At 37.8% G+C, this 24,988-nt stretch overlaps 2 protein-coding genes across 13 annotated transcripts in view; one reads left to right on the top strand and one right to left on the bottom strand.

The window, feature by feature from the left end:
* The window catches only part of Pdp1 (PAR bZIP family member Pdp1), a 147,412-nt gene that overhangs the window by 17,682 nt on the left and 104,742 nt on the right, over nucleotides 1-24,988 (bottom strand). For 4 of the 12 annotated variants that reach the window (XM_089695475.1, XM_089695514.1, XM_089695492.1 and 1 more), the window contains exon 1: nucleotides 2,707-2,974. The exons of 4 other annotated variants lie outside the window; for them this stretch is intronic. In XM_089695475.1, coding sequence (XP_089551601.1) covers nucleotides 2,707-2,875 — 169 coding nt within the window. In that variant the 5' untranslated portion in view covers nucleotides 2,876-2,974. Of the gene's footprint in view, nucleotides 1-2,706; nucleotides 2,975-24,988 lie in introns of those variants that run through there. 4 more of the 12 variants (XM_089695529.1, XM_089695482.1, XM_089695537.1 and 1 more) reach the window with 3 other exon arrangements.
* The window catches only part of LOC149491566 (proton-coupled amino acid transporter-like protein acs), a 176,738-nt gene that overhangs the window by 85,855 nt on the left and 65,895 nt on the right, over nucleotides 1-24,988 (top strand). The window lies entirely within an intron of this gene.

Here is a 24,988-nt window from a genome sequence, read left to right as displayed (position 1 = left end):
AGATGTAGTAGCGGGCGCGGGCGCGGCGGGGCGCGGCGTGCGAGGGCGTCGGGGCGCGGGGGCGCGGGGAGGGCGCGCGATGCGGAAGCCTTAGCGGAAGATACTTTTACTCTCGGTGCCGATGGCGTACCGCACAACGCACTCGGTCCCCCTCCCACCGGCACAATCTCTGTTATATGTGATAATGTGGCCTGTAACTCATTTGTCGAAAGTGTTTGTTACGTCGTTATTAAAATATGCTGAGAGCTTAATAACAATAATATTCCGAGGGCTTTGTATCGAATCGAAAGTGGATCGTGCCAGTAAGAAATGGTATGGAGGCAGAAAGAAAGTAGCGGGCGCGATATTATATCGAGCGCCAGATCGCTGCTTCAGGGATACACGCTCGACATTCAATTTATTTATAAGTAAAAACAAGCCTAAGCCTCTGAAAGATAAACATAACAATTATAAAATATATGTATAAAATGTTATAGTTTTCAGTTCACTTTTTCTTGGGGATCTCGCTGTTATAAACATAAATATTCAAGTTATTACCATGCAATAGTACACAATAACAAATTTATTAACGTATAGTTAAATTGTGATTCTAGACTGTAGTTGTGTTGACACAAAGCAACATGAAATAATTTGGTGTTGTTGAATGCCGAAATGCGAGGCTGGGGCGAGCGCGGGCACGAGCACTAGCGCGCGAGGCATCAGGCGACCTTTAATTCACTGCTATATAAGTAGCAATTTATCGATGCGTACAAATTTTCCGCGATGACCTGACCCCTTATCGCGCCATAGTGACATTGTACATTTATCGAAACATATGTGTTAGTGTTACATATATCGACCTGTTCTAAAATGTAACCAATTTTACGCAATACGCGTTCCTCACGATTTCAAGGTTCGAAAAAGAAATTGTTATTATAAATTAAAACTACAACTCAGCTGAGATATCTGTTAAAATATAATTTTTACAGATATTGGGTGTGTTTATCACTACTAATGACATCAATTATTATTAGTGGGTTCATTCCATGGTTTTAATAATATGTAGAACTAAATCGGTACTTTTCATCTCGAGAGTGCATTAAAAGTAAAAGTGTCTGCGCATGCGGAAGAAAGCACGTGCTCGAGCGGGGCGCGGGGGCGCGAGGGCGCGGAGGCTCGGGGGCGCGAGGGCGAGGGGGGCACGCGCAGAGAAAGTCGCGAAAAGGTCGCTACTTTTTCCCAAATATTCGGAGTGAAAGTTGACGGCCACGCTCGGATTGATCGAAATAAGAAACGTTTAAGAAAGAGTTTCTTAAAAGCCTCTGTCTTTACATACCGCCTTTATTTTTTTGTTTCCCAAATTTGGTAGCAGTAAGACTGAAGACAATGCTGATAATATCTTTAATGCAGTTCCATCGACCTAACGTCTCAACCGGAGCAAGTATAACCTAATGACCTAGTTTCTACTTTACATTTTATTTTTATATCAACAATGGGTTTTACTTTATATGATGTTTCCTAACAAAAAAAATCTCTGTATTGAACGTGTCGCTGAACTTTTTACAAGATTAAATGGCCAATTTGCACACAAAATTATAAATACTTTAGAAATACGTAGATTCAATAAAAAATAAAAATAAAAATTTAGATACCTACTTGAAATATAAGTACATACATACCTAACTACGTTTTATCGATATTTTTGAGTTTTTCTTATTGAATAAAATCTAAAATATATTGAATTAAATCGTAAATATGGATCTCTAAATACCGAAGCTTTAGACATTTTTATTTATAAATAACCTAATGTATTGATTACCATAATTGCCCGTAATAAATTACGGGCAATTATGGTAATCAAGACATTCATGATTTTAGCGATGAAATTTTTTCATTCAGTTAAAGTAATTTGAGCGACTAGCGACATCGTCTATCGCCTAATGAAAATGGCCTGGAAGAGTCGCACGTAGCTTTCCCGCGGGAACTGGGAGCATGTGTCTGCGAGTCGCAACTAGATAAACATCTTATGATCTTTGGTACCCTATAGGCCTTGCTTCGTTTTCTGTTGCACAATGCACATCCTTCGTGATCATTTTAGCGATCGCTAATGAATATTTAACATGACATTTAATTTACTAGACTCTGTTTGTTATTACACGTTTCTATTTTAGACTGTAACGAAACGTAGTGAAATACTAGTAATTAATAATAACAAAAAAAATGCTTTGTACAATAATTACGTACGAATAATTTCATCTCGGAAATCGGAATTTATTTTAAATCGAGGCCCAGATTATCTAGACAGGGTAAAAGTTGGTAACTCACAGAGGGCCTCGAGTGAGGGCGCCAGCGAGGTGAGTCGGAGGGTGTTAGGAACAAAACGCTCGTTTACATACGTTGACCCAGTGATCCGACGAGGCAGCGCTCAGGCGGCTGAGCGGCGTGCCGTAGGGCTTCCTCCGACGAAGCTAATCGCGTTTGGGCCACGTGACCGCAGCTCGGCGCTGCTCATCCTCCGCCAAATTGGTTCACGCGAGCGCAGATCTTGTGCCGCCGTCATCACCCTCCGGCGTCACTACACGCGGTGCACGGGTCGCCGCGACCTTCGCGTCTCGACGACGACGTTCATCCCGATACCATCTCTCACCACGACGAAAAATGAATTTCCCGGACGGTCGCGCACTTTCCCCGGGAGGAGGAAAGTGTGCGAGAGGGCGCGCCACTGACCGTTGACGAAAACGTGTTGTCTCCAAATGTGGTACTGGCTCCAGCGGTCGTCGTCCGGGACGTGCGCGTGCTGCAGCTGCGGCAGCGAGGGCAGCGGCTGCGGCGGCGGCAGCAGCTGCGGCGGCGGTGGCGGGCCCAGCGGCGCCACGGGCTGGGGCTGGTACTCCATCGTTCTGAGCACGGTCAGTGTGTACACATCGCGAGGCGCGCGGCGCAGGCGCGGGCCGAACGTGCGAGCGCGGCGGCGAGCGGGGCGCGAGTCGCGGCCAGCGCGCGCGCGTCGCCCCACCGCCTCGCCGGCCCCGCCGCGCCCTGCGCCCCACCGCGCCCGCGCCCCACCGCGCGCGCGCCCTCCTCGCCCCGCCGCGCCCCACACGCCGCCGGATCATCGCGGAAACTAATTAGCGAGATTCAAGCGTAGACCTGTGACCGATCGAAACGATTTCATTTCAATAATCACCACAATTTCACTACACAAACCGGACATAATATTTTATGCTGTGTTCATATCGTCCCATAAAAATAGCTCAATTCAACCGAGAACTTTTTCATTGAATTGATTTCAGAGTCATCTCATATAAATTTTACTGTTGATAATAATCAACGAAAGAGCTATTTTGAAAAATAGTATACTTTTCAAAAATATGTGTCACTGAGTGCAGTCCCAGTGCTCCGGGGCACACGCGTTGAAATCTTCTGAACGGCCGAGCGCCTCTCCGTTTCTATTGGTTGACATATAATTTAATAAAAAAATAATTTCTCCGTTAACTATTACAATTATTTTTTAGATTGTGAATTTGCACTTCATTAAGAATTTTTTGCTAGAACCTTTATTTTTGCCCATAATACGACTCAAGTTACCTTTGATTTTTGAGGTGAAAGTTTAATTAAATAAAATTGAGAAATTATTTCTATGATGTTATTTGTTTCCTTATTATCATCGACGGCCATGATAAAATTGAGGGTTGGCACGCAAGGAGCGGCACGCGCCGTACGCTAGAGCTGGGAGAGGGAAGCGTCGTGAACGTCGCCGTCGGTCGCTGCTTATCTCCAAATATTCGAAGGAGATTTAAGGAAACTGTTACGAAGAAAGTAGGTCGCTTTCTTCTCACCAATCTCCCCATATGCCTATTGGATTTTCAGAGCTCTATAGAGTCTGCCTCCTGGAATGTGCGGCGTCACAGTCAGGTCGTGGCACAGGTGGTCGGCGGCAGGTGCACGGGCGATGCAACGAACAATGGTGTTGTTGTCGCCCAGATGGCCTGGTGACTCAGTCGCGCTGCTCTTTTTCTAAACATCGTTCTAAACCCAAACAATTCATTGTAAACATTACCGAGAAACTACTATAACCTGTGATTACACTTCGGAAACCCGCGACTTAAGCATTACCTACTTCGATATGGACCGTCTCGAAATGAGACATGGTTTTGGAGAAATCGAGGACGGGATGCTAGAAAATTTGACGAAAACGTTTATGAAATGTGAAACATTATTTAGTCCCCTAATTCCCATGTCCCCTAGTGGGAAAAGGGTGGTTCACTGATCGATTTTCTATAGGGGTAAGAACCTTCTATGTCCTCTCAGACCGAGATTTTTTTTACTTCGTCTGCACCCGGAATCGAACCCATTACCCCTCAGTACAACGCTCACTCGTTAACCACACGGATGCAGTCAAAATTTTATTCTAAAATATCGATTATTTAAGAAATTTGACTGACCGGTTGGCTTGGTTGGTATAGTGACCCTGCCTTCCAAGCCACAGGTCGTGGGTTTGATTCCCACCCGGGGCAAATATTTGTGTGATGAATATAGATGTTTGCTCTGTGTCTGGGTGTTGATTATCTATATAAGTACTTATTTAAAATTATATATGTATGTTTATCAGCCATGTGGTTACCATAACACAAGCGAATGGGATCAGATCAGGCCGTGTGTGAAAATTGTCCTGAAATACTTAAATATTAAATAAATATAAATCAGCGCTCAGTATTTATAACGATCGAATCAACATACTTAATATGATTTAGATAAAGCGAGCCAGCTGTAAAAACGTCATACGAGCTCTCGCAGAGCTGGCGCTGGCGAGCGGCGCGTGCGCTTATGTAACCCATTTGTTTACAAACAGAGCGGCGCGACCCTCGCCAGCTGAAACCTCGCTCATTGTCAACTTGCACCGCGTCATCACCTACGTTGCGACGCCCCCGCGGCCCGCTTGTCGCCCTCATGCCCCCGCGCCCTGGCGCCCCGGCGCCCCGGACGATTGCGATAAGTAGGTTTTTTCTGAAAACCGTGAGCTCTGGTTCCTCGTTCTGCAATTTTCTATCTCAAAAGTGGCTTTAGTTACGAGTTACATAATTATTATAATACTTATTATTAAGTAACATGTATGATTTCATCTCACTTCCCAGTTATAAGAACTCAATGAGCCGATACATAATATTGTTATGATGATAACCCGTAGTATCGGAGTCGACCTTGAACCGCCGACCGAATATCCGACTAGACAATATTTATATTTGCCATTTGGCTGTAGATAATGTTGTGTTAATTTTTTACGCTTTTCACTTAACATTTTCATATTGCCGAAGTAAGTGTACTAAGTGCAATAATAAATATTGAGTCAATTACAAGTCATTTACAAAACTGGTATCAATGAACCTGCAATTTGAGTAAAAGTAATGAAACGAGGCGCTGCAAGCGTTAGCTAATCGCTGTCACGTTACTGAATCAAAAATGAATAAAAATAACTGCGTTAAAAACAACCGACTTCAAAAACGAAAAAGTACAAAATAAAAAAGATTTGATATCATTAATTACTACATATTGTTTAGATGTGTTATTATATTACTTACTTTTTCGTTTTTGAAGTCGGTTGTTTTTAACACAGTTATTTTTATTTAATACTTTTAGTAGTTTTAGAATTTAGTGTATTTTTCAACACGAATCAAACGAGCCCAATCTCGATAAAGTTAAGTCAATATATTACTAAGTTCCTATGGCCACCTTCCGATTCCATCATCAATTCAGCTCTATGTCATGATAATGTTTCATCGCTATCCAATTTACATACGTATACAAAATTTCAGCTCAATCGGTTACCGGGAAGTGAATCAAAGTTACTTGCTACATTTCAATTAAGTCATCGAGTACAGACAAAAATGCTCATAAAATAAAAACTACTGGGCCTATGCGAATAAAATTTTTATGGGACCAATTCGACAACATCCCGCATCGAACAAAAAAAGAATCACGTAAATCGGTTAAGAAACCTCGGAGTAATCGGTGTACCTACATACATAAAAAAAAGACGGGTTGCACTCCGGGAGTGCCGGCAGAAGTGAAAACTTGATTATTAACGTTGAGCATGTTTGATATTTTGGAATAATATCCGTCTTACGCTTTTTCGATCAGGTCACGTGTCCTGACGCGAGTTTAAGATTTTATACCGATTACAGAAAAAGTGCTCAATGCCGCTAAAGAAGTTTTCACTTCAAAAAAAATACCGGCCGAATTGATAACCTCCTCCTTTTTTTTGAAGTCGGTTAAAAACGGCACAAGTTTTGACGTGTGCCTCTCTCCGACAGTAATTTTTGTTTTGCGAATAATCATTGATTGCAAAAACTTTCACCTTTTTTGATATGATTTTATTTTAAACAAGACGAATACATATGCTTATGAATAAATTGATTCTTATATTCTGGGCAAAATTAAAATATATATATATAAGAGGAGGCAACAGAGCAGACGCGTCACCTGATGTCTGTTTACTGCGTCGCCCAAAGGCACCAGCAATGCCGAGGGTCATTATGTCAGTGCGTTGCCGGCCTTTATTATTAAATAATAAATAAAAAAATTGAATAAGGTGCTGAAATATTTAATGGAGTGAAATATTAAATAAAAATATTATGTCGAGAAAATATAATAAATATATTTTCCTTTGAGGGATAGACAAGATTTCGCTGGAAAGTTGAAGAGATGTCTGTAAATTCTAAATAGATTGTAGTATATAGGTGAATGGTTTCATAAAAATTGGAAACCACTAGTTTGGATTGAGAATCTTATAATATACTAGCGGTCCGCCCCGGCTTCGCCCGTGGTACATATTTCGCAATAAAAGTTAGCTATGTTCTTACTTCTTTCTCAGGGTCTTAAGATTATCTGTGCCAAATTTCAACAAAATCGGTCCAGTAGTTTATGCGTGAAAATCATACATACATACATACTTACATACATACAAACTTTTCCTCTTTATAATACTGTATATTAGTATAGATTTAAAATATTTAGTGCCCAAATGAATACATGTGTTATCGACGCTCGTCGCTCATACGGGTAAAAATATGATAACCAACTATTATCATGAGTCCAAATGAGACGACATCATAATAATATGAAGGGTTAGACTAGCAGCTTTTACCACCCTGGAAAGTGCGAGTTGGGGGTGAACAATTCATGCATCTTTTTAGTTCTTGAAAGTGCCGTTTTCGTAATAATGTTTTCCGTCACGAACTAGAGCAGCGGGGGATCATCATCATCAGCCCATAAACGTTCCCACTGCTGGGACACGGTCATCTTATGAGGCTATGGCTAGCTAGCCATACCTAATCCACCGCGCTGGCCAAGTGCGGTGTTGGTTGGCCAGTAGTATGGGGGATATTCGTCCGAAATTGAAAATAATATTGTTTTATTAATTTATTCTCCCTCGTCTAGTTTCTTCGAATCGTAACTTGATATTATTATGTACTTCATAATACTTCAAATAGTAATCTAAAAATCGTGTTCATGAAGAATGAATGACAAATTAGGTAAGGTTGGTTTTTTATGTGCGTCGGTGGCGACTGAGGTTAGTTTTAATACCCCGAAACATGTGGCACGGCTCGAGTTCCTATAAATATTTCATAACATCTGTAAAGCAAACTAGATCACGAAATTTATAACAGTTTGTAAAGTCAAATGCGTTCGACGCAAAGGTAGGAATAGTGGGCAGGTCGCAACTGGCGAGCGCGAGCGGCGCGGAGTCGCGCACGAAAGCTGCAATAGCTCTCACTTTCGAGGCAGGGGGGGAGGTGCGCCTAAAGCCTCTTACTACAAAAAATAAACTACTTTTCCTTTCTCAAAAACCCGACCACTTTCACCGTTGCCTAAAAATGCGGTAATTACAGCTGCCTGACTGTGTACTGTTCCGATGAATATCTACAATACTGAACGTAGGGTCTATTCAAATGCAGGTATATTAAATTAAATTCAAATTAATATTTTGTTGGTGAACCTAATTTTATAATCTAATACATTACTATACACTCGTCCTGGCTCCGCCTGCGACCGAGACCCAGGGTTATGTCGAAATAAAATAAAGCCTAATAAATAATAATGTAAAATTTGTATATATAATATGTATAATTATTATCATGCAATATTTTATTAAAAATACCACCCAAGTCCACCCGAAATTTTGATACTATACATTAAATTTTATTAATGTTCAAGATCAATGTGGTAACTGGTAGGCTTGTTGAAAAAATATCGATACATCGATATATTCGATGTTTATAATTCGATAAATCGATATTTTTGCCGATATATTGTTAACCGATAAATCGATATAAAATATCCAATATCAAAAATTGCATCAAAAACGATATTTTTATTTTATATATGGATCTTGGCTAAAGTCGCTAGAATCCAAAGCCGTAAAACAAATGAAAAAATAACTGTATAGTCTATGACTTTTTTGTTTTGTCTAATAAAAAAGAATAACTATAAAAATACCTTCGTTTCTATATTGAGATATTTGTACATTAAAATAATTTACATTTTGTATAAAAATTACAATTGATATTATTGCGCTAGGCTAGCTAAATACACTGTTATTTTAAAACCACAATAATTTTTTTTTAATTTTTCCGCGATATATCAATGCCAATATTGATATTTTTTAAATATCGATGTATCGAAATATCCATATTTTTTTTCACTTTCGACATCCCTATAATGTGGACGCGGGCTTCGGGAACGGAATAGTAATAAAGTTAGGACCTTTAAATATTTAACGTTATCCCGAGCCACGTTACTGGGCCGTGTGCACATGCTTTCTACTCATGTGCCGTGTGTCCGCGCCCCACCGCGCCACGCCGCGCCAGTCGCCACACAGCGCCTCGCAGCTTGCGCAAACCACGCAACTTTGACCACGATTGTGATTTAAATCCACATTTAGAGCCCTATATTTCAATTTTCGCGGTATTGCTCACACGGGTGTCGGCTCGTAGATGGGACAACAACGGATGCATATTGCATGGACAATAAGGAGACTGTACAAGTTCACAGATCAGACCGGTGATGCGGCACTCGGCAGCTCACCCAGGCAAGAGATCGGCGAAGTAACTTAGCTCGAATCTACTAATCTTCTTTATATATAAAAATGAATCGCAAAATGTGTTGGTAAGCGCATAACTCGAGAACGGCTGAACCGATTTCGATAATTCTTTTTTTATTATATTTCTTGAAGTACGAGGATGGTTTTTATGTAGAGAAAACGTAAATATGTACCACGGGCGAAGCCGGGGCGGACCGCTAGTGTACTATAAAAATATTATTATAATAATCATTTACATTGTTTCGAGACCACATTATGATATTTTTTTGGGTTCCGTAGTCCGACAAGGAACCCTTATAAGATCGTTCAGTTCGTCAGTCCGTCCGTCTGTCTGTCCCAGTCTCAAGTCTGGCACAGCACAATAGCTACTATGTTTCTGAACCGATTTGCATGTAACTTGGTTTTAGCACAGAATACATAATAGTAGCTAAACGCTACAGAACGGACACTCTCCGCCTCCCGCCAAAATTAAACTTACCTCACCCCCGCGCGATCAGACATAAAATGGGCCATATTTTTCTGCAAGGACGATACGCAACGAAGATTGACAACATTAATCAAATTGACTTAAAGTAATTTTATTATTTTGGATTTGTGATTATCGTTCTTCGTAGAAAATGGTTAGATATTGTGCTGTTTACGGATGTATTTCATCAGAAAAACGCGAATTTTTTTTACACTAGTCACAAATGTGCCAACCATAAAGCGTTAACACACACATTTGCAGTCTCTACAGTGTGACTGTCAAAACGATCATTTTGTATGGAGTGTCCGGGGTGTGGTTTTAGGATACTTTGGATATAGATCTCAATTTTAAAAGTACAAACATAAATATTACCCCTTTATAAGGGTACCTCCCAATACATGTAGAGTTTTCGTACAATTTTTTTTATAAGTTTTATCATTTGCAAGATATAGCCCGCCAAAGTCGTTAACACGGTGTCCCCCGCCCCCCCCTCGCCCCCTATCATCACTACATAGTATATAAAACAAAGTCGCTTTCTCTGTCCCTATTTCCCTATGTCCCTATGTCCCTTTGTACGCTTAAATATTTGAAACTACGCAACGGATTTTGATGCGGTTTTTTAATGGATAGAGTGATTCAAGAGGAAGGTTTATATGTATAATAACATCCATTAAATAGTGGAGAACTGCTGTTATTTTTGAGGTTTCTAATGTGATGTCGTAAAAAATTACATTTTTTCCGCTTACATTGCAAACGCAGGCTGAACCCTACGAGTTTTATCAAAATAATGTACTAAGTATTATACACATTGAAAAGGTCTACAGAAAAGTCCGCGATGGTATATGTCTATATCTTATGGATAACCCACAATAACTTTTTTTTGTCATTTACTTTTTACGATAAATAACGGCTATTTTTCGAAGCGATTTTAACCAATACAGCATTAATCCTTAACCAATTAAATACCTTGAATACATTGTTCATTTAATATAGATCTATATGACCCTTTACACTGTATGATTTAAGTGAAAATTTTCGAAGATATTACTTCTTCTTATTGAAGTTGACGTATTTCTAAATTTTGTCAGGTTTTTAACCAGAGGGTTTTGGTGCATTTTGCGAAATCGTCTGCATCGATACTATCAGTGTTTCAGTGTCTAATGAAGGTTTTATTTCTGAGATACAGTCAGCATTTCTCAAAGGCGCTATAGAACATGCGGCACGCGGCACCGCGTAGGCTGGCAGCGAGCGCCGCACGTGAGCGCCGGGAGCGGACCCTCGGCATGCCGGGAGGGACCCTCAGACCGGGATGCGGATATCCACTATAGCATCATTCACGATATTATTAGTCAATGCTACGTGCTTACTGATATTTTAAATTGCTTGCTGATAATCTGAGCTCAGGAGATATCCTGATTAATCAATTCTATAAAGATCGATAGATTAGCAGATACTCTTATCGTAGAAAGTTTCCCATTTTAGTGTAGCTGTGTGTAGGGAGATGACGCTATATGAATGTGCGACGCGACCGAAAATCCTGCGTCAGCACAGCACCTACACCATGATGAAAAAAAAATATTCAAGCACTAACCACTCGTGCACCGACATCAAACCTTTTTAGTTAATATCACATCTAAATAATTTGGAAAATCCAAAAGTGCACGCCTCATAATTTTTTTTTAATAAATATTTATTAATTATTATTTTTGTTTATTTAATAACAATTAAACCACATCGAATCAGACCCTGAAAAATGAAAGGGTTCTATTCCTGAGCATACTCAAGCGTAAGAGAAAAAAAAAGACTCGATTAGTAAAGTATTTCGGTCGCTATCGTGTTAACAAGAAAAAGGATCCGCACATACAGACACACGGACGTCCAAGACAGAACTTTTTTAAGGTGATTGCAACGATCTGTTCCCAGCCAATATCCCGCTAGATGGCGCTGAATTCTACATTTCTAGTTTATTTGAGTTTTTGCGTAATTGGAATAGTCATCAAACCTAGGAATAGTCATGGCGGTTACTGAATATTATATTTTATTGAAATATGTTATATCATTGCCTTAAAATCCACCCAATTCGGTAAAATTATGCGTTTTAACATCTGTCATTGCATACAGGGTCGTTTACACACACAGACGTATACAAAAATGATAAAGATTTAACTCTAGATGGCGTGAATGTAAAGCGCGTCACACACGGTGAAGATACTACCTATAATATTTTATCTAATCTAGTAATATTTTATATTACAGTATCTTAAGGTATCCGGTATCAGCGTTCTGACCATCATTTTTCTTTTTTCGCTGTAGAACCGCCATCCTGTTACAAATGACCCACAAAGGAGAATGACCACGGGTGGTATCGGTAAAATTTTAGTTGTGCCACGTATTCGTTATATTGTTAATTCCTATTTGTATTTATAATGATCATATGTATCAATATTAAGTCTTAATTAAACCGGATAAATTGAAATAATAGTAAAAGTAAAAGTTTTTCTTTTGAAACATGTATGAACTTTCGCATTAGTAGGAAGTAGGATTGTTATAAAAATAAAAGTTATATTTGTTGGCGTAAACTATTTTATTGTAATTTTGGGAAATAAATAATGTCAAAATTGATTACCTACAATAAAACGCAGTTTTATTTTATTACCTACATTACACTATTGTTTTTTTTTTATCAAAACATGTATTTGAAGTAGCAAATATGATATTATGCTGATCCAAGCATTTTCACTCAAAACTAATATCACTAATGATTTGTAAAAGTAAATTATTTCAAAATACATTTCATAACCAACAAGTAAGAATAATTATTCATACAACAACAAATCAAAAACACTATTTACTATGGAAAAAAAACCAGGAAGGTGAAAAACATATTTACGATTTCGATGCACTCGACTTTTAGTAAAATAATAGGTAAAAATATTATTATGGTTTTGATCACAGACATATCTGTGGTTTTGATTTTAGCTACTAGTATCAGAAAGCTGCGTGTTCAATGCACGTCGGGGTCCCACAACTGTGGAGGAAGGAAGGTAGAATACCTCCATCGAATAAGTGAAGTTTCTCGACATACTCGATTTGCCGGCCGGCCTCAATGAAGATTGTCCGAAAGTTGTATATGTGCTCTGTAACGAAAAAATTTCGCTAGCGCGATTCAGAGTGAGGTGTCGTACAATATACCTAATGAAGTTTTTCATCTTTTTATTTTACTGCAAATACAAAATAAAAATTAAACAATGGTAATGTAAATTCTAAACAAACTACTACCAAAATACAATTAGAACAAAAATCATTTGACTTGTTTATTTCACCCAGAGGCCAGAGGCGGCTCGTGACAAAATTGTATAGGTGTTCACTTGAAATAAAACAACGAAAATACAATAGCGTTCGGGATGATTTATTACAAAAAAATGAGCACCACATTTTATAAATGTCTATAACACTAAAAATTACAAAGTACAGGCTATTTCAAAACGAATTCAATGACTAGGTATCAATAATTAGTAAATCACCGAATTTGCATTCGCGAGCGTAGGTATCCATAGTGTTTGTCACTGACGGTCACTGACCTCTATAACTTATAGTTATAGAGGTCAGTGGTGTTTGTTGTGTAAACATGTATGTATTTGAGTAGTTAGTAGCATATTATATTCTGAATTTCTGATCCATGCCTATTCACTCAAAACTAATAACACTAATGATTTGTAACAGTAAATTATTTCAATAGGTAGGTATTTGAACATTTCCCAACAAGACGTAAGAATAATTATTCGTAGGTATACAAGATACAATAACAAATCTAATACACTATTTATTATTTTATTATTTACTAGCGGTCCGCCCCGGCTTCGCCCGTGGTACATGTTTACGTTTTCTCTCCATAAGAAGTAATAGCTAGAGAGCTAGCGCAAAGCTACCTGTATGTATTTGACCAGACCTGGATTTTTGTGTGTTGATTCCCCTATACCTACTATACATGAGATGAGGAGTCACTAAGCCCAGAGTGGTGGACGGGGCGCGCGCTTAGGTAAGACAGGTGGAAATTTTTGGCGAACTTTGAAACCATTTGACCACGTCTGCCATTTTGATATTTGAAAATAGATTATTATTACTATCGGAAAATAACAATGGCAGACCATTATCACGCGGATAACATTCTGGCAGACACTTATGAAAGTGCTGAAAAAAATACAATTTTGAAAGTATTTGACCAGATCTGCCATTCATATATTTTATTTATTAGGGTCTTAAAAACTTATTTTCGAAACGGCAGACATTTTCATTGCGTACAGACTTCAGCAGACAACAAAACTTTACAGACTTCAGCAGTCAACAAGACTTAGCTTCTACATGGTCAGATGTATATATGTATTACGTTCCCTGACCTTACATCAATGATTTACTTTATTAATGTTTTTATGGTCATTTACATTTAATTTTGAAAACTATGGAATAAAATTTATAAATTTGATGATACAAAACTAAATATACATTTGTAAAGAATCTCAAATATAAAGTTGTGTTGCAAATAACAAATCATCATTTAAATATTTAGTTTATTTCTTTATTTAAGAAACAATTAACAATTACAAAACAACATAAAAAAACACGCATGCATTTATTGAAATGTTCATTCATCATCACTATCGTATGGCGTTGTGTGACTCGTCTTCATAATCCATTGAATCGGATTCTGTAAAAGTAAAACGTAAATTATATAATAAAAGAAATGAGTCATTATAAACTTACCTAGTAAGGCAATGCCTTTGATGTCGCACGATGCCGCCGCGCCGCCAGTGTAGGTACTTCTGCTGCTACATGAAAATATGCTAGGGTTGCAACAAATGGGAAATAAAACAATTGTGATTATTACTATTATGATGTAATCATTTATTCATATTATGTACATTCAAAACAATTGCTATTATTAAATCTGATGTAATTATTTTTTCATAAATATATAATTATTATTAATTACATAATATATTGCACTGTGAAATATTTACGTATCACTTTATTTTTGATGTTCTTAATTGTCTTTTATAAAATTTAAGTGACGCATTCGCATTGGGATCAACAATCCGATAAGAAAAGAATGGAGACAACATATACATAGCTTTGATTTCAATTCTACAGATACAAAATATACAATCTATCTAAAATGATACAACGGATGTTTCCTGCGTTTTCTCGTCAAAATACCGAAACAACGTAATTATTGTATAGTAGTTGGGCGTGAAAGTAAAAAAACAAATGAAAAGTGTTTTCCATATGATTATTTATTAAATTTACGCGATTAAGAATAATTTCAACGATACAATTTAGTAACCGAGAATTCAGAGGATTAAAGAAAATACCTGCCTGATCATTTTATCAAACTCTAAAAGAATTATGGTTATTTCGCATCACTCGGTTTATTAGTTTGGTAATAATTATTAAAGGTAGTTACAACCCTAGCCATTGAGTCGAACGGTAGGCAACACAATATCGACTTTGTGCGGGTACATATGGTACATTTCTTCTTGCTGTGAAGCGTAATTATTATTATTAAGATTTTTTAGGCTATTTTGAATCAGCTGTTCTAATTTAATTCTAGAAATTTATTAAAACGTGATTTTTTTAAAAGTATATTATGAGTTTATAAATACCTCAACCAATAGTTATTGTGTCCTATCCTCATTTCTTTATATCTTGGTAGTTAACTAAAGTGTTAAATTTACATAACCTCAACAACAACATTTACACTGCCACTGCACTAAAACTAAACTAACTAGCTCTCTAGCTATAAGAACCATCCTCGTACTTCAAGGGATATAATAAAAAAAGAATTATCGAAATCGGTTCAGCCGTTCTCGAGTTATGCGCTTACCAACACATTTTGCGATTCATTTTTATATATAAGACTAGCGGTCCGCCCCGGCTTCGCCCGTGGTACATGTTTACGTTTTCTCTACATAAGAACCATCCTCGTACTTCAAGGAATATAATAAAAAAAGAATTATCGAAATCGGTTCAGCCGTTCTCGAGTTATGCGCTTACCAACACATTTTGCGATTCATTTATATATATATACTAGCGGTCCGCCCCGGCTTCGCCCGTGGTACATAATATTTACGTTTTCTCTACATAAAAACCATCCTCGTACTTCAAGGAATATAATAAAAAAAGAATGATCGAAATCGGTTCAGCCGTTCTCGAGTTATGCGCTTACCAACACATTTTGCGATTCATTTTTATATATAAGAAGATAAGATTATGTGAAAATAACCAGGAAGGTGAAAAACATATTTACGAAAACATAGTAACATAATATGGCTGTCGGTACAATAATTATATTTCAATTTTATCTTTTTATACCTAGTAGAACTGGCCGACGAATAAAAAAAATCGTATTAGAATAAATACAATAAATTACGGAACAAAAAAAGGATTGTAAAGGTATGTTTGTTTCTGGGCGCACCGTTTTCGACGACGCGACGCGCGACGTAAGCGTATAGGTATAGGTACCTACTTTGCTAAAACAAACTAATAAAATTGTGTGTCTGTCTGAAAATTCGGAAAAGCATATTTTGCAAGTTTGTAATTACTTTGATAGTTTACCGATTTATAATAATTGTAATTGTAATTGTATAATATATAATTTGCAATGTGGTGAAATTTCATAAAAATCACGGGCCAATTTTTTGTTTTGAATCCCACCGAAAATATAATTGCGTTATTAGAATAATTAATTACTATACCTACCCACGATCAATTATTACAATATAGTCTCAAATGCATACTAGAGAAATATTGCAATTTGATTCAATTAAAATGCATAGCATACAAAAATAAATTCACAACACAAGAAATTCCGCGCGCAAATCATAGCGCGTGTCAATGAAATCAAGAATGTTTTATATCAAGCCGACGCGGACGACGACGCGACGCCGAACAAAAGTACCTACGACGGACGACCACGCTTCGAGTTGCCAAACAACATGAGTAATAAATTGTTTACAAAAAAAACAAGTTTTCCATTTTTCTGTATGAGTAGACAGAACTTCAAAACGCCACCTGCTACGGTTTATATTATGAACGATTGTTATAAAAATAAAAGTTATATTTGTTGGTGTAAACTATTTTATTGATCAATAATTTTGGAATTTAAAATTGTCAACATTGATTACAATAAAACGCAGTTTTATTTTATTACACTATTGTTTTTTTTATCAAAACATGTATTTGAAGTACCATATAATATTATGCTGATCCAAGCATTTTCACTCAAAACTTATATCACTAATGATTTGTAAAAGTAAATTATTTCAATATACATTTCATAACCAACATGTAAGAATAATTATTATTATTCCTACCTACAACAACAAACCTAAAACACTATTTACTATGGGAAAATAACCAGGAAGGTGAAAAACATATTATTATTTACGATTTCGACGCACTCGACTTTTAGTAAAATATAGTAGGGAAACATAATATTATGGTTTTGATTTTTGCTACTAGTATAAGAAAACTGCGTGTTCAAACTACTTGTTTGTCTGTCTGAAAATTCGGAAGTACTTTGGTAGTTTACCGATTTATAATAATATTGTATATATCGTTGTTTAAAAAATATTCAAACACAATAAAATATGATATATGTACTGATTTATCACTGGTTTCAGTGATGAACTGATGAGTCAATTATAGCCACTATACTTTCGTCATACGTGTGTATGATTGATGTGATTTGCAACGTGGTGATATTTCAGAAAAATCACGGGTCAAATTGTCCCACCGAAAATATAACTGCGTTATAAGAATAACTATACCTACGATAAATTATACATAATACAATATAGTCTCAAATGCATACTAGTGAAATATTTTATTTGAATCAATAAAATAAAAAAATAAATAAAAAATAATAATAATACAAAAATAAATTCACAACACAAGAAAATCCGCGCGCAAATCATAGCGCGTGACAATGAAATCAAGAACTTTCGAGCCGACGCGGACGACGAAGGAGCCTAACAAAAGTACCTACAATCATAGGCGGCTCGTGACAAAATTGTATGGCCGTGTTCACTTGAAATAAAACAACGAAAATAGGTACCTACAATAGCGTTAGCAGTACAAAAAAAATGAGCACCACATTATAAATGTCTATTTATACACTAAAAATTATAGAGTATTTCAAAACGAATTCAATTATTATTTAGCAATAATTAGAAAATCCCCGAATTTGCATTCGTGATCGTATTCATAGTGTTTGTCTACACTAATATTATAAAGAGGAAAACTTTGTTTGTTTGTTTGATTGTAATGAATAGGCTCATAAACTACTGGACATTTTACCAATGTTTGCAAGTTTGTGATTACTTTGATAGTTTACCGATTTATAATAATTGTATACTTATATCATTGTTTAAAAATATTCAAACACAATATGATATAGGTACTGATTTGTCACTGGTTTCAGTGATGAACTGATGAGTCAATGTTAGCCACAATACTAATCACTTTCGTGATTCGTCATACATGTGTATGAACTATGATTGATGTGATTTGCAATGTGGTGAAATTTCATAAAAATCACTGGCCAATTTTTTGTTTTGAATCCCACCGAAAATACATATATTACTAATTGCGTTATTAGAATAATTAATTACTATACCCACGATCAATTATTACAATTTACAATATAGTCTCAAATGCATACTAGAGAAACATTGCAATTTGAATCAATTAAAATGCATAGCATACAAAAATAAATTCACAACACAAGAAATTCCGCGCGCAAATCATAGCGCGTGTCAATGAAATCAAGAATGTAATTTTATATCAAGCCGACGAGCGACGACGCCGAACTAAAGTACCTACAGTACCATTTACCTTCAGTGTACAATACAGTTTACAGACCTACGACGGACGAACAATAATGAGTAATAAATAAAAAAAAACATAGTTTCTAAGGTCATTAGTTTTATTTTATTTTATTGTTATTTTCTTTGAACGATTGGAAATGAAATTACTCAATTTTTACACAGAACTTTGATTTATTAGAATTATGCTCATTATGCATAAGATAACGAACGCGAATGCACGACATCTAGCGCGTCAATGTCTAAACATCGCCTTTCGTTTAGACATTGACGCGCTAGATCTGTAATAAGTATATAGTCTATGCGCTAGATGTCGTGCTTTATGTCGTGTTTCGCTTGGCAAAAGTCACGCACACTACTGTAGAAGTGTCAAATTTTTCCGGTATTTTACTGTTGTTTTTCTAAGTAAATATTGTAAATTATTGATTAAAAAGGTCGAACGCGCACACATTTCATTATAGAGAAGTGATAAAATGATTAGTTTTAAAGAAATAGTGTCTGTGTTAAGTGTTTAGAGGTAATCAAAAATGTATGGAGGGACGGTCGGAACATCAACCTTAAACTGTTTTTTAACTAGTTTAAATAACAAAAATGACATCAAAAATATCATGAACGTTAAAAATAGTGTTTTTTCTTAATATGTGTGTGTATGTATTATCTTACAAGTGCAATGTATGATACATAAAGACATTTTAAGTTTGAAAAATCAGATGTTTTGCGCGAAGTGACAGTAGTACCCACCTCAACGCTTCGCTTATGAGGCGTGCAATAATATGTAGTAATTAATAATATCAAATCTTTTTTATTTTTTACATTTCCGTTTTTGAAGTCGGTTGTTTTTAACGTAGTTATTTTTATTTAATACTAGGTTTCCGCCCGCTGCTTCGCCCGCGCAGTCAAAGAAAAACCCGCACCGTTCCCGTTCCCGTGGGATTTCCTGGATTGCGTCCTTTCTCGGGTATTAAAATATCTCCATACCAAATTTCATGAAAATTGGTTCAGTAGTTTAGGCGTGATTGAGTAACAGACAGACAGACAGAGTTACTTTCGCATTTATAATATTAAGTGTGGATTTTTTAGTGAATCAATGTTACTTGCTACATTTCAATTAAGTCATCGAGATCAGACAAAAATGCTCATAAAATAAATACTACAGGGCCTATCCGAATAAAATTTTTATGGGACCATTCCGCAAAGACCAAAAAAGAATCACGTAAATCGGTTCAGAAACCTCGGAGTAATCGGTGTACATACATAAAAAAAACATACCGGCCGAATTGATAAATAATCATTAATCTCCTTTTATGACTTTGATGACTGAATGGCGATGGATTTTTTGAAGGACTAGTTAGAGATTTACAACAACACAACCCCAAAAAACTGGAAAGAATTAAGTGCATTGTTTATTCCTGCTTGGTTGTTGAAATATTTTCCCGTTGGAATCCATTGAATGAAGGAATACCACACTTCAAAAGCGGCAGCGCGGCTGTTCTTATAATGTGAAGGGATTATATTATATTATTATATTATTATATTATTATGCTTCTGACGCGCTGCTAACGCCCTCCACAGCGCTGTAATGTGCAGGCGCTTTAAAGAGTAGATAGCTCTCACTCAAACACACAGATCTCCGAAGAGGGTTCGTCACTTTCATCAGGTCATAGATCACCACACTGGCCAAGTACGGGTTGGCAGACAGACATGTCGAGCTTGAGATTCTTAGATATTTCGGTTTTCTTAAGTTTTCCTATCATTTCGAACAGTGATGATGTGGATAAATTTTAAAATTAATTTAGGTCGAACATTTTAATTAGTTCCCAAGCTAAGGTAATCGCTAAGGGCGATTTTGGGTGTATGTATATTATGAGTAATGCGGAGTGCAGCGTGCGGCGTGCGGCGTGCGGCTTGCGGCGCGCGCGGCCGGGCCAGCTGGGCGCCGCGCGGCCATGTGACGAAGCCTTACCGCGAGAGTGACGTGCGACGAGTAGGCGGAGACGTCACGACGTCACGTTTTATTCTATTTATTATTTATTCACTTTAAATAACTTTCAATTCAATTAATTTCAAACAGGTTTATAGATAACGAATTTGCAATGCATACTGACAATCTTATTACATATTTTAATTTACATAATCTGTATTAAGTACTTACATATTATTCTTATGTTTAGTTTCATAAATTAAGACGAGAAGACGAGGCTTTATGTAGAGCATTCATTACTGTAAGTATGGATAGAAAACATGTAGGTACAATGTAATACGTTTTAGTTTGTTTGAAAAATTGAATATTACACGTGTTACGTAGACGTAAACAAACGTAGTATCCGAATGATACCACGTGGTCCATGGTACACAAAACAGGAGCTTTCGCTTAAATATCAAGTGGGAGAGTTCGGCGGCGGCTGGCAGGCCCAGAATCCAGATGAGCCTCAGGCGAGGGTCGGCGTACCTGAAAAGCGGCTAGCGCCGTGGCGGCAGGGCTGCGCCGGGGCGGGCGGCGTGAGGAAGCAGCGCTCCTGCGACACGAAGGGCTGCAGGGGCGGCGGGCCCATGGAGTCGATGCCCATGTCGATGTAGCCGTGCCGGTCGAGGCGGCGCGACGGCCAGCATCTCGGGCGCGCTTCCGTGGCGAGCTCAATCGTGACGGTGGACGACGACGCGACCGATCCCGGAGCGGTACGAGGCGGGATTGCGGAGATGCGAGCAGGGCACGTGGCGGCGAGCGTGCGGCGCGCGGCACGCTCGCCCGCAACGTGCACGGCGCCCGCCACGTGCGGCCCCGCGCCCGCGCGCCGCGCGCCTCCTGCGGCACTCGTCTGCCGACCCTAGCGTCCCGGTCCCGCGACGCGGACGATCGAGCAGGGCTCCTTATCCAACAGTCGACACCGAATGAATCATGTCGGTACAAATCACCGAGAGATTATAATTTTATAAACGAAGATATTATGAGGCATAAAATTTACTTTTTAAGTATGCAGTTGTGCGTACTTAAGTTCCAGACATTTTTGTTTCTTATTTCTTAGAATTGTAAATTTTTTTTAGAATCGGCATTCCCGTTCACTTATCGTAGAAATAGAAAAAATTAAAAAGCTGTTCGCTCACTAGTCTTGCCATAGTCAGTATACTGTATTAGGAAATTCAGAGAACGGATAATATTATTATCTGTATCTCATTATTCAAATTTCCAATATCAGGCCGACACCGCTAAATCGGGATTTTTTGAAATCCACAATATCATCCCGATCACGTGTCGTGCTGCCGCCTGCCGCTAATGTAAATAATCGTATTCGCAGCAAGTCGTAAGGAGCAAAGAGATCAGGGTCTAAGCATAATATAGCACACAATATACCGGTTAGAGGCGACGCGACGCCGTCAACGCTCCGGCCCAAGGCCGCGCGGCGGAGGAGCGCCCATTCGTTATGACCACGCATTCACGGTCGCACCTGCAGCTGTGTCAAAGTCAAAGTCACCAGACGCGCGCGCGCTGCGGCCGGCCGGTGCGGGCGAATGTGTCGTTGCCCGACGCCCGCGCTGACCTGCGCGCACATCATAGCCTCACTTTCTCTCTGATCAGCCGTCCCTCCCCCATTAAATGTAATTTTCAATATATTGTTCTAAGTGTTTAATGTTCTATGTCCGACTTCGAATAAGAGATCACATAATTGATTCAATTAATTATTAAAGAATGATGTACCAGTGCGCATTGACGATGCAATTTAATGCTTGTGGGAGTAATATTTAATTAGGTATTGACCGAGTCATTCGATTACGATTTCTTAGCCATATAATATATTTATTCAGCGAGCGTAGTTTTATTACTAACTAGCAATGCCCTGCGGTTTCACCCGCATAGATAACGATATCGTGACAGTGAAAAGTCTACTAGAGGTCGGACTATAGGTTTAATTTTTATTCATTTGAAAATCACCTTCACCCCGTCCCGCACTACGCCTGCTCATTGTATTAAAGAGTATACCTACTATTTTCCGTAGATTGACACTTTAAAAAATTCGTTGCTCAGTGAAGATGCAGCTTTCTAATGGTGAAAGAATTTTTTAAATCGGTCCAGTAGTTTATGCGTCAAAACCATACATACTTACATAATTACAAACCTTTCCTCTTTATAATATTAGTATAGACTATAGCAGCACGCCCGGCTCAATTTAGCTAGAATATCTTTTAACAATAATCATTAGAATCTGTTAATCTGTTCTTAAATAATAAGGTATTTGAAATAAATCAGTAAATTGAAGTAAGTAATACGATATCCTTTTATATTGAAGATCATGTAAATATGGATACCTAGTATACGTCAGATACGTTATTTATTTGATTTAAAAGTTACTATGAGCAAGTGGTAAAACTGGCCCTTCATAAGTTAGCCTATTTCCTAATGTTGACACATACTTTCACACATCAAATGCACTCGTAACGGACAGGCGACCTCAACAGAACATAATCCAGAAGTTGTGAAACTGACTGTAAACATTATTCAAAGCCCTTATAAAATGATAGAGCTTCGTAGCACTGCTACGACGCGTCGCCCTTTGCGGTTCAGTTCAAAAGAGCCCTCGTCCATCGCATTTGCCTTTCGTATTTTAGATTCATAGTTTACGATTTTATTCACACAAGTTAAATGTTAGTTTTTAAGAAGCGGATAATGTTTGGATAATCTAATTAATTAGCGTTCGGTAATAAACAGGGTGAGGTCGACATCGACTAGTGTGGTCCACAATGTGTAGGATGTAGTCACTAGTTTTCTAGTGAGGATCACGTTGTAAATCACACAGATAGCGCTTCGAATGAGGAAACCCAGTAAACAGCCCAGTGGTGGTGCGGGAGCCACCGAGAGAGCCGGCACACGAACTCATCAGTGATCAATCACGTATGGAATGAAAATAAAACTAAGACATAAGCTTCACTGCAGTTTTGTTACAATTACACAATTTTCTTATTGACCTAGTGCAAAATGGATTTTATATGATCAGTAGGTACTAGTTTCATGATCATAATTTCTTCATATAATCATTTACAAGACCTACTCGATTAAATGTAAACGAGACAATGCTTATAGGTAGGTACTTGTGTGATTGTATGAGTAATTATAATATACCTAAAATTATAAATGTGAGGGTGTGTTTGTTTGATTTGGTTTGTCGTAGCATTAGGGCACAACTATGCGAGAGCCCCGACTGCGGCCGACGCGGCGGCATCGCTATGGCGGCCCCGTCCCAGCGCCATACATATGCATCACCCGACCCTGCGCGCTTTAATCAAAGATCATCCAGTTTTCACTTTCGAACCTACCGTTATATCGCGCGCATACGAATGTCTCGCTTGCAAATAACGGAATAATTTGCGGACACATCATGGTTTCATTTTAATGACAATTTCAATACAATGTAACATATTGCATGAAAGTAACAAATAAAATATTTTACAGAAAAAGTAGAACTATTAATTTAATTCTTCCGAGGATGCAGGTTACGTAGGTACATCTTTAACGTTCACGTGAAATCCACCGGGTTATGACGATGCGTCATAGAAATTTGTAATTTCTTTTGCCAGCGAGTTCGTCGGGGGGTAAGCTGCGCCACATAACCAGTTCAAACTCCAAAATATTTCGCAATTTATCTGCGCCTTTTTCCCCGGAAACAGAGAGCGATATTGCGCGATCCATCTACTGATTTAATTTTGTTTTTCCTCTTTCATTCCGATATGATCTTAAAATTAGCCTGTTATGAGGATAAAATTGTCCACATTGTTATAATGGAAAACAAAGAAAAATACATCACGTTTACGGGCAGGCTTATGGAAGGCATTTTTAGAGTCTTATATAAACTTGAACTGATTTAATGAGGACAGAAATATGAAATACGCACAACTTTTGTTGTATTTCGACTCTGTTCTTTACTTACGTAACAACGTGCAACTGAGCGGGTAGTGGGTTGCCTGATGGGAAGCGAACACCTTAGTTCGGCTCCCCGAGGCGAGCTGGACCAATTTATGAGGATTGCTCCACTCGCACGTTACTGTTGTGTTGTTACGTTAGTATCGCAATTGCAATAAATATCTGTCTTGAACTTTATCACATACAGAAGCTTGGGACAGTTACATTAAGTATAGATGGAGCACAAAGTTTTTTTCTATTGTAGATAGGGAAACACTTAACCACAATCTCGCCTGATACCGTACCCGTTCACTCTGCGCTTGAAGAGCAAGCTAGATTCAGTAGAGATTAAGCAATAAATTGCCTGCAATTGCCAATTAAACAGATTACAATGCTTTAATAAGGTTTTGCGTCTTTTCTTCGCTGTCAACCATATTACAGCTCACTCATGATTCATGAACCTTGCAAAAGTAATAAAATCGCTTCCCTACATTAAATGAGAAAAAATAGACACCGAAAGTTTATGGAGAAATGAATTTTAAAAAGGAATATTTATTATATTGCTTTGATCACAATATCAATATATAACTTCCAAATAGATTTCTGATCTTTATTTTGATCCATTCCTTTTAAATTAGTCACAATCTAAAAAGCTGTTAATTATTAAAAAT

Source organism: Colias philodice, chromosome 1 (assembly GCF_061535455.1).
Source record: "Colias philodice isolate Cphi_HAF_F1 chromosome 1, ilColPhil1 Martin Lab GWU primary, whole genome shotgun sequence".
Classification (NCBI taxonomy): Eukaryota; Metazoa; Arthropoda; class Insecta; order Lepidoptera; family Pieridae; genus Colias; species Colias philodice.
This window is presented reverse-complemented; position numbering and strand designations above follow the sequence as displayed.